The sequence below is a fragment of the Manis javanica genome, chromosome 14 (assembly GCF_040802235.1).
Source record: "Manis javanica isolate MJ-LG chromosome 14, MJ_LKY, whole genome shotgun sequence".
NCBI classification, from domain to species: Eukaryota; Metazoa; Chordata; class Mammalia; order Pholidota; family Manidae; genus Manis; species Manis javanica.
Window position 1 is genome coordinate 18,041,939 of NC_133169.1, and position 14,892 is coordinate 18,056,830.

Below are 14,892 nucleotides of genomic sequence, written 5' to 3' on the forward strand. Positions count from 1 at the left end.
ACTAGTTCACCAGCTTTTGTACAGAAGTCAGATCCTTGAATGTTTCTTACATATAGTCTTTACTATGGTTGATTACACTATGAATACAAAAGAGGTATCTGCAAAATGCAGAAATAATCTTGAGAGATGGACAAAAACCTTAGAATATTAGTGGTGACTATGCAAGTCATCTATGAAACTGTTTTCTCATAGGTGGTATTAATTTCCTGTCCACAGAGTCTTATTAGTGAATGTGTTATGTTTGTACCCCAAAGAAAATGAACTAATCATTTTCTTTCTCTTTTTCTAGCAGTCTATTAAAATGTCAAGGTTTATCTTGACTGCTGCTTTTTCATGTAAATGTTTGGGCTTCATTGAATTCTTAATATGTGATGTCACTTGGAATTCTGATAAGGTCCATGAGTTTTGCCTGTAAGGATATACTTCTCTTTAAAATGAAAAGTGTAACAAAAATATTATTTTACATAGTGACAGAAAAGTGGTCAATGTCAGTTACTGTGAGATTTTTATTGTAAGATCTTTAAAGTATACGGACTAAGCTCGTATGTACTTGCTCTCCTTCAAAGTACCTACTGGAATGTTTTGTATGTAAAGATATCCTGTAACTATTTGCTATCAGTTAGTTGTTGTTGTTGGAAATTCTAGAATTATAAAAATACAATTTATGTTTAATGACAAAATTTTATAAAAATAGAATTCATGTTGAATGAACATCTTTTCTTTGAAAACAGTGAGAACAAAAATAATTTTTATTTTACACTGACCTAGTGTTTAGCAAATAATAGGCTTTCCTTGCCATACCAAATTGCAAGAATGTGTCATATCCAAATCTCTGGGGCTTTATTAAAAACTTGAACTACTTTCTGCTTATAGAGCTTATTTAAAAAATGCTAAAGATAGTTCAGGTGTGTCATCTAAGCATTCTGGCAAGTAGACCTAAGTGCAAAATTAAAGCTGTATGACATTAACCTGACAGTAAGTCATTTTATTCTGGCTTGACTCCTCTGTGAACAGCTTTATGCTGTGATCTCATTTGCTATAGCAAATGAAATATTAATAGATTATTGAAAATGCAATAAAGTTTTGGTCAGACGTTATGCCCTCATTGTATATCAAACTCCACCCCCACCCCTAGAGTAGTTTACTTATATTTAGAATGAAATTTTGGCTCCATTGGTCCAAATCAAACATCTTCAAGAACATGACAATATAAAGATATTTCTTACAGGATTCTCCAATTCCTATTTTTCTGATCATAAAACATATCTGACCATGGTATTTAAAGAAGCATTGGAGAAATTAATATGTTTATATGAGCTCAAAATTAAGATTTATCAATATAAAATATATTTGGAAAAAGTTTATCAATTTTGTCAAATGATAAAGTATATAAATTTTACTTATAAATAATTGGTTTTTTATCAATTGATAGCAAGATTTTTATCAACTTGGGCATGTATTTTAGCTAAGGAACACCCAACAATAGAGATTTAAGTAAATAGTTCTAAAAGTAGATTGTTCTTGTCACTGGTTCAGCTCTACCAAATACCATTGAGGCCCTTTGTGATGCACACAATTTTTCTCAAATGGCTGCAAGATGATTGCTGAAGTTTTAGACCTAATGGTTAGCAGAAAGAAAGATAAGGGTGACAGCTGTGTTAAAAAATACTAACGTTTCCTAGGAACCCTCACAGGAATCCCCTGGCAGTTTTCTATTTGCATCTTTTTGAGCAACTGTGTGTCACCTTACTAGTCCTAGTTGAGGGAAGGAAGGCAAAGGAGAAGGTCATTATGTGTAGGGACTAGGTCTGCCATATACTCTAATTTCCAATTTATTTACCAAGTCATATGAACTTGGACTTATTTTTACTTACCAAACCAAAATTTTCTATTGAATTTCCTGATTTGTCACAACTAATAATAGTTTCTTCTCATCTCTGAAACTTAAAGTGAGAGACCACTGGACTTTTGTTATGTGTTATCCTCTCAAAACTTACACAGTTTTGATTGGTTCTCAAAACATATTAAACAATAGTAGCATATATAAATATATATATAAATAGATAGATAGATATAAGTATATATGAGTATATATACATATATTAGTATATATTTTCTTTTGCTGCAGCTTTTTAATTAGGATGTCATTGATGAAATAGCCCTTTTCTGACCAATCTGGAAGATTAATTGAAAAGTACATGAGGCTGATAGTAGCAATGTTAAATGTTGTCTTTTCAGAAGTATTGATTATGCTGTCCATTGCAGATCCCTTCAAATTGATTGGATGCCCCCAGGGAAGCCAAATGGCATCATTCTCGGATATGATCTTTTACGGAAAACATGGCATTCATGCCCTAAAACCCAAAAGTTAATGAAGAAACACAGTGGTGTATTCTGCAAGGCTGTGAAGTGTCAAAAACCTGAAACTATCTGTGGCCACAGGTGCTATTCTCCTGAAGCTAAGGTATATCTTTTCAAACTAGTCAGTGAAATATGTTATGCTCTCTAAACACTACAGGTGAAATCATTTGCTTCTTAAACTAGTTTATCATAATCAATATTTCCACTAGTCTATCAAGAAGACCCCATGGAAATAAAAAGGATGCTTATAAAAATCCTATCATCCTCCTGAGTGTCTTAGCCTTCTGGATTTTCATAATCTTCACAGGAAATATTAGTTTATTGAAATGGTAAGGAACCTCCCAAATTTGTATTTGATTGAGTGACTTGAATTGTCTTTACTACAAATCCATTCAGCTGCAAGTGGGTGTTTGTGTACATGACACTGATGACTAACAGTGAACAAGACCTTTCATAGTTTGTCAGAAATATTTTAAAATTATGGCCATTTGCAGATTAATGTTCATATTAGTTGCAGTTTAGGAGTCAGATCAATAATACAGCCAGACAAAGGAGTTTGTAAATGGCTTTTATTGACAAACGATACAAAAAATTCCTCAGTGTGGAGGTAGGATTTCATATAATAAAATAATGCTCCTATTTGTCAACAGCATCACACATTTAATGAGTAAAACTACTACTAAATTTAAAAGATTCACTGCAAAAGAATACAGTAATTAAGAAAGTGAGTTGTTAAAGCAATATGGATCAAAGTACAAATTATGGCTGACACTGGCTAAGCAATAGTTTTAATCTAAGAAATGTCATAAAGCTAGCAGTTACTAACTATACTTCTGATACTTAGGCTCCAGAAGTGTCATTATACGTAAGTTTTATGTCATTTTAGCTCATTAAAGGTGCATTGTCTAATGAAGACACTTTCATAAAAGGAAATTAAATCTAGGATTTCTGAGAAGGGAAAATACTGGAATAAATCTGCCCATTAAAAATGGGCAAACTTTAATTTCTTAACAAAGAAAACCTTAATGCATTAAACAAAGTCTTATTTTTATTTTAAGGCCTAAGGACACACACAGATACCGCCAGGAAGGAGAATAAAGGAAATCAATTAAAATCTCAAGAGAAAAAAACTGTTTGTACATTTCAGTTTCCAGTCAACAATATATATTTCCTGAGTGAGAGGTTGGGGAGAGATAGAAAAGACACTCATGAGTCTAAGAACTTTTTGGCTAAGTCACTGCATCAGAAGGACCTGAAATACTTAATACAAGCTTCCCCATGTGATCACAGCCACGGTTCTGGTTCTCACATGAGCATCAGTTGGAGGGCTTATTAAAATACAGATCGCAGGTACTCTCCCCAAAGACTGATTCAGTAGTTCTGGGGTAGGGCATAAGGAATTGGCATTTCTAACATATTCTGAAGGGGTGCCTCTGTATCTGGCTCAGGGACACACTTTGAGAATCACTAGATTACAGACTTGCTTTGGAAACCATAGAATAAGGAAAAGGCTGTATGGTTGAATATTATCTACATACTTATCAGCTCAAGTTACTGAAATTTCCATTTTTGTTTTCTGAGACAACTAACTGGAAGATTGAGTTAGAAGACTGAGAAATATTCTGCTTATCGGGAAGCCTCCCAAAAGAAATAATTGCTTGAAAATATCCCCATCAATGATCTAACCCAGAATGGGTTAGAAGAAAGACACATTTACTGTGGATGAAGAACCCTGAGAATCACATTGACAATGAAAGGATGGAAGGGAACCAGTCCTGATGTCCCATCACTAAATAGAAGATTTTCAGAGGCTGATAAATACCAGAGAAGCCTGCTGAAGGAAAAGGCTGAATGAGCTGAAGTGTCCAACTCTATATGTGGATGGGACTTTAATAAATGCTTTAAGACCATACAGTAAAGGGCAAGATTTTAGGTCACGGTCATAAAACAAGAGGGAGGGCCGTGTTTCACCCCGAAAGCAAAAATGACCAGCAAAAATTCCAAATAGACACAGAGATTTTTTTTTTTTTTTTTTGCTTAACTCTTAAACATGGGGCATAATTTTTAAGTTTGTTTTTCACACAGAATATAGCATGGAAGGGAGGAAACACCCAGTTTATTCTCGGCATTTGACTAATTTTGAATCCTCATTGCTTCTAACCAAACACAGAAAAGGAAATTCTTTACAGTTGGCTTAGCAGAACTATCTAAGGAACCACAGGAGTAGATGGAATTTCAGAGCCGGATTTCTTTGCTTTTTGGAAATAAATGAAGCACTAAGCTGCCGGCCTTTTGGAATACTTAGAAATTCTATATTCTACTGCCCTTGAATTTGGTTTGCTTCAAATGTTGGCGTAGGCTGGAAGTAACAGTGAACGAAAGGGAAAAGAGAAACACCTGTTAAGTAGTGGTTGATTTTGCCTGCCACAGGAAGCATCTACGTAATTAAGGTGACTTATGCAGCAGATAGGTCTGAGGCTACATTTCAGCAGCTCTTCAGTGTTTGATTTGTTATATATACATAGTGTCAGTCTCTCAGACGTCAAGTGAACATACAAATAATTATTTGATTGTTCAAGTACATAATTTCTTCCACAGCTCCTGGAGAAAATACATTATTAAGAGGGCTTTTCATAATTAATTTCCATATACATTTATTTTTTAATGTGACCTATGATATATATACAAATATATATACATATATGTATATGTGTGTGTGTGTGTGTGTGTGTGTATATATATATATATATATATATACATAAATGTTGGACTCTGTTGAGATTGCCTTGTCTGAAGATTGAGTTCATAAATAAGTGATCATATAAGTTATAAGGAAAATGCAATTTGTTTAAAAAGAAAAGAAAAGAAAAATCAAGGAGAGGTTTCCAAAGATGTGGTGCTTTCAAATTAAACAATCATTTAAATAAAAACATATGTGAAGGAAATTGTTTGTTACAATTCTAAATCATCTTTACATTGGAAGCACTGATATTCAAAAGATAATTCTTATTTATAGTGTTAAAATAGAGCACAAAGCAGTGTTGAAATCTAGAACAGGCTATTTGTATCAACTGGCATTTATAGAATTTGAAGGATGCTAGGAAACATGCAATTTTTTAAACCATCCATTTTTTATCAGTTATATGCTGTATTGATCTTAGATCAAGGCCTTATTAGAAAACCATTATATTGCAAGAGATGTGATGGTATGATACTCTTAATTAAGCTGGTATTTCTTTAAAACCAGTTCTCAAATTTCAGGTTTGCTGTAAAGGAGTTCTCTACAACCCTCAGCCTGGATATCACTGTTGTGAAGAGAAGTATTTCCCATTTGTTTTGAATTCAACTGGAGTTTGCTGCGGTGGCCGAATACATGAGACTCAGCCAAACCACAGGTGCTGCTCTGGGTATTACACTAGAGTGCTGCCAGGTGAGAATCGACTCCTGTCGGTCAACTATTTCAAACACCTCCCCAGCAAATACTGAACCACTAACACATAGCTGATGCCCTGCTTTAAATATCATTTATTCTTTCAGCTTTGTTGAAATCTAAGCAAGACTACGTACAAAAAAAAAAAAAAAAGAATACAAGGCACCCCTGGTTTCTTCTCTAAGGAAATATATCTGGTCCTGAATAACTCCCTTTATTTTGTGATTTTATTTTATTCACATGGCAAAATACTTTCCCCATGAATTTCTAAGTGTTCCATTCCGTGAAACTGTTTTCCATCCCCTCTGTTTCTATTCAGAATGATGCCTGCATTGCTCCTGGATAGCTTATAACTACAAATCCCACTTAGCTGAGACTGTTCCACTGTTGGACTAGGCTGGATAGAAGGAGAATACAGCAAAGACTAGCAAGCAAGGTTTTTTCCCTCCCCACCCTTCCTTTTTCTTTTATCAGCTGACTGAATACACCATTTTCCCAAATTTCAACTACCCAAAACAATGTCCAGGGATTGTCATTGAGAATAAAGAAAATAAAATTGGTATTTATAAAACACCAAGTCTTGGACAGGCTCTGTATGAAAGACTTTATATATGATTCTTTATATATTTTTCACAACTGTAGAAGATTGATATTTTATCCAAAGTGTACAAGTAAGAAAATGGGTTCAGAGAGGATCAGTATGTTATTGATTCATATGTTAGGTTCATAGATGGCAGTGGAAAAGTTGAATTTCAAGTCTCAGTGTTTCTCTCAAAAATCCATGCTCTTTTAAGTAATCTATTTACTCTTACATAACCAAAAAATATTAATATTTATTCATAGCTTTTGTAAATGAATTTTCCAGACTTCTAAACATCATCATTATTGCCACTGTCAGTTACTGTTTATCTTGGGAAAGTCATTAAGAATAAATACAGATTTTTTTTTCCTGCTACCTGTGGTTAATGCCTATGTCTTCTTTAAAATCACAGAAAGTGGATAAGGGAGAAAGAGAAGAAAGGCACAGGTTTGGATGTCCACAGAAAGCTGAAAGCTCTGAGATACCTAGTTGAAGGTGAAATTTATGCAAACGTCAAGTTAGTTCAGATATTGTTCAATGTACCTTCAAAGACCTTCATTGTTTGGCATAAATATACCCCTTCAAAGTATGTGACATGAGAAATTGTGTCACCTAGTGTCTTTTTTGCAAATACACTGGAACAAAAAAGGAAGGTGAAATGATTAAGTATTCTGCAACTTTATTCAAAGCAGGAAAACACCAATCATAATTTTGCCCTTAAAACTACTATAACAATTTGTCTGTAGAATAGTGCTGATATGTCTGATACTGATGAAAAAATACTTTCATATTGAGTAACAGTCTACTAGGTTTTCCAGTAAGAAAGCTTATTAGCAAATAATCGAACACTGTCAAATGCTTTACTCTTGTAAAATCATCACACTTAGGAGTTTTCAACTCATCCCCTATGTTCTCTCCCCTACAAGAAATTGCCTTGAAAATTGTAATTACATAGATGAGATGGAAATGCTCTTTTGTTCCCATCTTTCCATTCTTCAAACCAATGGACCATATTAGGCTTTTCTCGAAGTCTAGCATAGAACTAAATAATACTGTTTTCATTTCTGTCACATTACAATTTTTGATGTTATGATTTGCAATTAACTATTTATACTGAAAAATATCTTCTATCTCTTGAAATTGATGAAAAATACCTGGATGCCTCTATATTAACTCATACTTGCCTGTCACCTTTCTCAATCCTAACACAAAGTGTCAGGTTTCAAATTAAGAAAACAATCCACATTTTTTTTCTATTTCCAAGTAAAATTTAACATTCTTTTCCTAAAAATGAAATAAGACATGGATACCCAAAGGTCATTTATTGATATTATATAAAACTTTTTAATAAGGAATTTTAAAACAAGAGTCATTAAAACCCTTATGATCTATAGATGTCATATCTCTGGTATTTGAATGTCTACCAAACCGTTGAGCATCATCCTCACTCTGATTCCTTTTTAGTTCATTTTTCACAGTATTAGAATGGCTACTGTGGTGCTCAGGGGAAAAAGCAATCTCATGGGATAATCAAAGAGAAAGTTTTTCTCCAATCATTAATCTCGATGTCCCTAAATGAAAAAATTACATTGTGACTTCTATCACCAGCCAGTGGTCTTTGTTAACTAGTTTAACTTGTTTACATCAAGAAAGCAAGCATAGTGACCCAAACCGTCTTGTATCTAAATGTAATTAAAATTCAATCAGTGGTCTGCCAGTTCACAGTTGAGATGGGTATAGACATTTTGATATTTATAGATAAGTCTGAAATAGGTTAATAATATTTACTTCATTTTCTTTCCTCACAACTTTCCTCTACAACACCCCATAACAAAGAGCAGCAGAGAAAAGAATGCTCATTCTCCTCCACTTTTTTTATAAATATGCTAATGACCTCAAGCTAAATGTTAATGTGGGTCATTCTTTGATAAGAATAACAATTAACTGTTAAGACTGCATGGTAGCTTTTAGAGAGAAAACATTTTCAAGCCTGTTGTGAAATAGATTCATTTTGAGAGGTTAATGAGAAGGTGACTGATCCTTGTATATTATGTCTAATAACCCTTTATTGAGGGGGGGAAAAAATCAGTTTTACTTATTGATATAATCCCCATCTCTTATTATAAAGCCTCTTCTTCTGTCAGTAATGGAATAAGATTCTGAGGGATTCAGGGAAATGTGCCTAAAATATCTAAACCAATGACTATCTGTACGCAAAAGTACCTTTTTAAAAAAATTTGTTGTTTTTTGCCAATATAAATGTGTATGTTATGTTTCCTCAAAGCCCACTGTTGTCCTAAGTTCTTCTATTTAATTAAATGATGTTACTCCTGGACCATGGGACACATGATATTAAAGAAGGTTTTACCAAGAGACACTGTATTCTCCGGCTGCGGACAGTCAAGAGCAGGGCAATTACATTTCAGACCAAGCTTGAAAATCCTTTCACTCAGAGGAATGTAACAAGTACAGGAAGTTTACTGTTTGTGGTAAGTGTTAGGCTGGAGGAAGGAAAAGCAAGGACATGCAAACAGAACAGAGAGATGCCATGGGGGGAGAACAGACCAGACCCCAAGGTCCGTGCCTTATATGGAAAGGGGCAGCTCTTCCTGAATTCCATCCTTCTGATGTGCCAACTAAGACCCGGATGTCAGCCTCCTCCCTCTTGGAAGGAAGAAAGTTTCTAGTTGTCTATTATGTCACCTTTAGCCAATCATACCTCTCCACGCCCCCTAGGATAGCTTGCCCACTCCTCCCCCTCCTAACCCCTTACAAGCCCCCACCTCCCTCACTGGGTGTGACTTTCCCAGCCTGTAATACCCAGACCGCAGAACATTACCCAGGAGTGCCATTCAAATAAACTACCTGGCCCTTTGTTGCCTCTCTTCACCTGCTTATTTCAGCTAAAATTTATCTTACAGGAAGCTCACTCCTCCTTTATTGGCCTCTAGTAGAATTATCATGAAAAATTTAGTAATTTCCCTTCTGCTTATGCATACCATGCCACAGGATCCTTCCAAAGATCATCAACCAAGCCAACTATCCCTGCATTCTAGGAATTCATATCTTGAGAGAAAACTGAGTTTGCCTTGGCCCACTCCAGGGTATTTTCCCTGGAGAAATGAAAACTTACATTTACACAAAAACCTGCACATGGATGTTTATAGCAGCTCTATTCATCATTGCCAAAACCTGGTGTCCTGCCTGAGGATTTCAGCCACGGGCAAGTACACTGTGGATTCGGTGAGACTGAAAAATGACAATGGCATTGGGGGGTCAAAAGGGGCTCACACCCAGCTTTACTCTCACTGTGGTGGGTCAAGCACTAGAATCTCATCTTCCCCTCTCTCCATCCCTGCCCCAGCGCTGCCCCTGCTGCAGTCTCTGCCATCACCCCCAGCATCCGCTCTGCTCCCCTCCTGCATCCGTCTCTTGTTCTCTTCTCTAGGCTCTGCTCTTAGCATCTGGGAACTCTTTATAGCAACATAGGCAATAATGGCTTATTGCCAACAGATGTACAAGCAACAAGCATGCTCCTGTACAGTAGGCTAAGAATTACACCATCGCACATACACAGTGGGTAGATTAGATTAGGATCAGGTGAGGACCCTGACCATGGAACTTCCATTTTCCCTACAACTGGAAACAGCTCAAAAGTCCTTCAGTGGATAAATAGAGAAATAGTGGAACATCTACACAAAGAAATACTACCCAGCACTCAAAAGGAGCAAACAATTGATAAATACCAAAAAAAACATTGGACAGAGTGAAAGAAGCCAATCTCAAAAAAGTGCTATGAGATTCCATTTCTCTGACATATGTGAAAAGTCAAGCAAAATCACAGAGAAGAAACCAGTGATTGCCAAGGGTCACGGGTGGAGGAGGGTGTCTTGGCATGAAGGAGGTATTTTCTTGGGTCTAGATTCTAGACTGTGCTAGGATAAAAACTGATTGTGTTCCTGTGCTAAAATGCGTAGAACTAAGCATCCAGAAAAGGTCATTTTTACTAGGTGAACTTTTTGAATATATATATATTTTTAGGGAGTATGCTTTATAATTATATTTCCATTTTACAAATAGGAAAAGTGAGACATGGCTAAGTCACCCTCCTAGTCAAAACTGGAATTTTCATGGTTAAATATTAGATTGAGCTTTTAGAGATACTGTCTTACATAATTCCGTGATGACTATTAACAGGCATCCTTTAAGTGACAGAGATAGTCTCCTATGGATTGTTTTAGAGCAAAAACTGCAGTGTGTCTGCTTCCATCAGATCCTATAAATCTGTTCACAAAACCTAGGAATTGAATATCTAATGGTGTTGAAATGCTATGAGACCAAGGGTTCTCACTGATTCTCATTGATTCCATGAGACCAAGCGTCCTTTATCTAAGTTGACTTTTGATATCAGCTGTAGAAGTTATGAGTAGCTTCCAACCTTTGAAGAGAAAGAAACCTTCCATTTTGAATGATAACACAGTCTAGAATCTAAACCCAAGAAAGTACACTTTCTTGTGAAAAAATTAATCTTTGGAGACTGTCTCTTGGGTGTTACCAATGTCAACAAACAGCAGGAATTCATTTTTCAAGACTCTCTGGGGAATATAACAGAAGATTACCCACACATTGTATAAAAGGGAAGTTTTAAAGAAGGAATTAGATATGTTCAGTATATTAGTTTCCTAAGGCTACTGTGAGAATTACCACAAACTTAATGGCTAAAAACAACACAAATTTACTCTTACATCTCTCAAAGGCAGAAATCCCCGGTGGGTTTCACTGGGCTAGAATCAAGGTGTTGTCTTGGCCACAGTCCCTTCTGAAGGAGAGAATCTTTTACCTTTTCCACCTTATACAGGCTGCCCATATTCCTTGGCTAGGGGCTCCCTCCATCTTCCAGGCCAGTCAAACCTTTCTTACATCACTTTACCAAACTTAATTCTATCTGCAATCAGATAAATTGTCATATAATGTAATGTTCACAGGTTCCAGGGATTAAGATGTGGCCATTTTTGGGAGGCCATATTCTGTTTGCTACACTAAGTTGACGGTTAATTAATTGTGAAAATTAAGAGGGTATTCCTGTAAACTCTTATCTTAACTGAGTGCAAAATGATATTGTGAGTCTGAGTGCAAAAGTACACAAAAAAACCATTGAGCATGTATCTATTACTCTAAATTAAGCAGCTGTCTCAGGGACTGAAGATGGGATAGTGTTAGGGTTGAGAACTACAGAGAAGTGAGAAAGCACAATCTGTTAATGGCCTTTAAATTTTGGACAAAGTGGTATACAAGTCATTTATCTTTGATAAAATAAATAGGATATTATAAGGGTTACTACAGAGGATAGCTTTCTGGAGGTATGTGGATACAATGGATCAGAGTTATTCAATAGCTTCCTCTTTTTTTTTCTTTCGTTTTTTAGATCTGGGGCCAACTTCAGTAAGAACATACCCAAATTCATACAGACCTTTAGGATTTAGCCTCCTCTGTGAATCCCGTATCTGAACTGTAGTTGCCCCATATTCATTTTTGGTTATTTCTAGCTAAAATATAGCAAGTGTTCTTCCAATACCCCTTTTCCTCACAATAATTGACAGTTGCCTTTGTGAAGATTAGACATGGAAGTGTCCTTGTGCTTGGCTTTCTCTAATTCTTTAATCTGGAAAGCTATTAATTTGGTCTGATTTTTTTTTTCTGAACCAAAATGTCTTCCAGCTGCTTAGCAAGCTCTAGTAATTTAGAGAGAGAGGAGGAACAGTCTAATACCTTATCTTCTGTTTTCTGGAAAATTGAGAAATCTATACCTCTATTAAGACCATAGTATTCCTGGAAGGTTATAGTAAGTCTCTGAAACTAAGTATGGACTTGTTAACCCAAAACTGGACTTTTTTTCTATTGTGATAAAATATACATAACATAAAATTTATCATTTTCATCATTTTTAGGTGCACAGTTGGGTAGTACTAAATACATTTGCACTGCTGTTCAATCATCACCACCACCATCTCCAGAACAATTTTATCTTCTCAAACTGAAACTCTGTTCCCATTAAATATCAACTTGCCTTTGCCCCTTATCCCCAGTCCCTGAAAACCACCATTTCACTTTCTGTCCCTATGAATTTGACTACTCTAAGTACCCCCTATAAGTAGAATCATCTAATATTTGTCATTTTATGACTGTCTTATTTCACTTAGCATAGTGTTTTCAAGATCCATCCATTTTGTACCATGTGTCAAAACTTCAATCCTTTTTCAGAATTGATACTGATATTCCATTGTAAGTATATGCCACATTTTGGCTAGCCATTCATCTGTAGATGGATATTAAAGTTAACTGCAGTAACTTTCCACCTTTTGTCTATTGTGAATAATTCTACTCTGAACATTGGTGTACACTTTTCTGTTTGAGACCTTCCTTTCAATTCTTGTAGCTAAATACCCGAAAGTAGAATTCCTGGTTCATATGATAACTCCATGTTTCATTTTTTAAGGAACTGCTACAGTAACTATACTATTTTACATTCCCAGGAGCAATACACAGAAGTTCCAATTTCTCCAATTCCTTGCTAACACATTTTTTTCTCCCTCTTTCTCTCTCTCTCTCTCTCTTTTTTTTTTTTTTGTGATAATAGCCATCCTATCGGGGGTAAAGTGGTATCTCATTGAGGTTTTGATGTGCATTTCCTTAATGATTAGTAATATAAAGCATCTTTCCATGTGATATAAACCTTCTCTATATCTTCTTTGGAGAAATGTCTATGTGAGTCCTTGGCCTATTTCTTAATTAGATTGTTTGTATTTTTGTTGAGTTGTGGGAGTTCTTTCTGGATATTAATCCCTTATCAGATATATGATTTGCAAATATTTTCTCCCATAAGTTGCCTTTTCACTCAGCTGATAGTGTCTGTTGATATATAACCCTTTTTAATTTTGATGACATCTAATTCATTTATTTTTCTTTTGTTGATTGTACTTTTTATGTCATATTCAAGAAATTCATTGCCAAATGCAATGTTATGAAGATTTCTTCCTATGTTTTCTTCTAAGGATTTTATAGTTTTTCTTTTACATTTAGGTCTTAGATCCATCTTAAGTTAATATTTGTATATGCTACAAGGTAAAGGCTTAGCTTAATTCTTTTGAATGTGGATATTCTGTTTTCCCAGCACCATTTGTTGAAAAGATTCTCCTCTCCCCATTGAATGGTGTTGGCATGCTTGCTGAAAACAAGATTTTATTTCTGGGCTATCTACTCTATTTCCATTGGTGTGTATGTCTGTCTTTGTACCAGGACCACACTGTAGCTTTGTAGTTAGTTTTAAAATAAGAAAATGGGGGACCTCCATTTTGGGTTTTTTTTGGTTTTTTTTTTAAAGATTGTTCTTTTTCAAGATTATTTTGTTCTTTTTCAAATTTTTTCGCTATTTGGGGTCCCTTGAGACTCCACTGAAATTTTGGGATTAATTTTTCTATTTCTACCAAAAAACATTGTGATTTTGATAGACAGTGCATTGATTCTGTAGATCACTTTAGGTAGTATTGACATCTTCACGTCTTCTAATCCGTGAACATGAAAGGTCCTTCTATTTATTTGTGTCTTCTTTAATTTCTTTCAGCAAGTTTTTTAATTTTAAGTGTACAAATCTTTCACCTCCTTGGTTAAGCTTATTCTTAAGTACATTTTATACTATTGTAAATAGAATTGTCCTTATAATTTCCTTTTAAGATTGCTCATTCTGAAACATAACTGATTTGTACATGTTGGTTTTGTATACTACAATGCTGCTGAATTTTTTTTAAATTTCAACAGGGTTTTTTGTAGAATCTTTAGGGTTTTCTACATATGTGAACAGATCATTTAACTTCCTTTTTTTTCAATTTGGATGTCCTTTATTTTTTTCTCTCGCCTAATTGCCCTTGCAATAACTTACAATGTTACATTGAATAGAAGTGGCAAATGTTGACATCCTTGTCTTCTTCTTGATCTTAGAAGAAAAACTTTCCCTGTTGAATATAATGTTAGCTATGGATTTTTCATATATTCCCTTTATTATGATGAGATAGTTTTCTTCTATTACTAGTTTGTAGGATGTTTTTATAATGAAGTGGTGTTGAATTTTGTCAAATGTATTTGTTACATCAGTTTAGATAGCCATGTGTCTTTCTTCCTTCATTGATAATATAATATAATACATTGATTGATTTTTATATGTTGAGTCATCTTTGCATCTAGTAATAAATCCCACTTGGTCATGTTGTATAATCTTTTCAATGTGCTATTGGATTCAGTTTGTTGTATTTTGTTTAAGATTTTTGTATCAATAATTATAAAGGATATTGGTCTGTAGTTTTCTTTTCTTGAAATGTCTTTCTGATTTTAGTGTCAGGGTAAAGCTGGCCTCATAGATTGAGTTAGGAAATATTCTTGCTCTTCAATTTTTTGGAAGAGTTTGAGAAGGATTGGTGTTAATTCTTTAAATGTTTGGTAAAATTCACAAGTGAAACCATCCTGTTCA

The 14,892-nt window shown here is 34.9% G+C and overlaps 1 protein-coding gene across 1 annotated transcript in view; it reads left to right on the top strand.

Moving 5' to 3' along the window:
* USH2A (usherin) overlaps positions 1 to 14,892 on the top strand; it is a 721,517-nt gene that overhangs the window by 535,231 nt on the left and 171,394 nt on the right. Inside the window, exons 48-49 of the mRNA XM_073222145.1 lie at positions 2,266 to 2,464; positions 5,623 to 5,791. Of these exons, the coding sequence (XP_073078246.1) occupies positions 2,266 to 2,464; positions 5,623 to 5,791 (368 nt within the window). The remainder of the gene's footprint in view (positions 1 to 2,265; positions 2,465 to 5,622; positions 5,792 to 14,892) is intronic.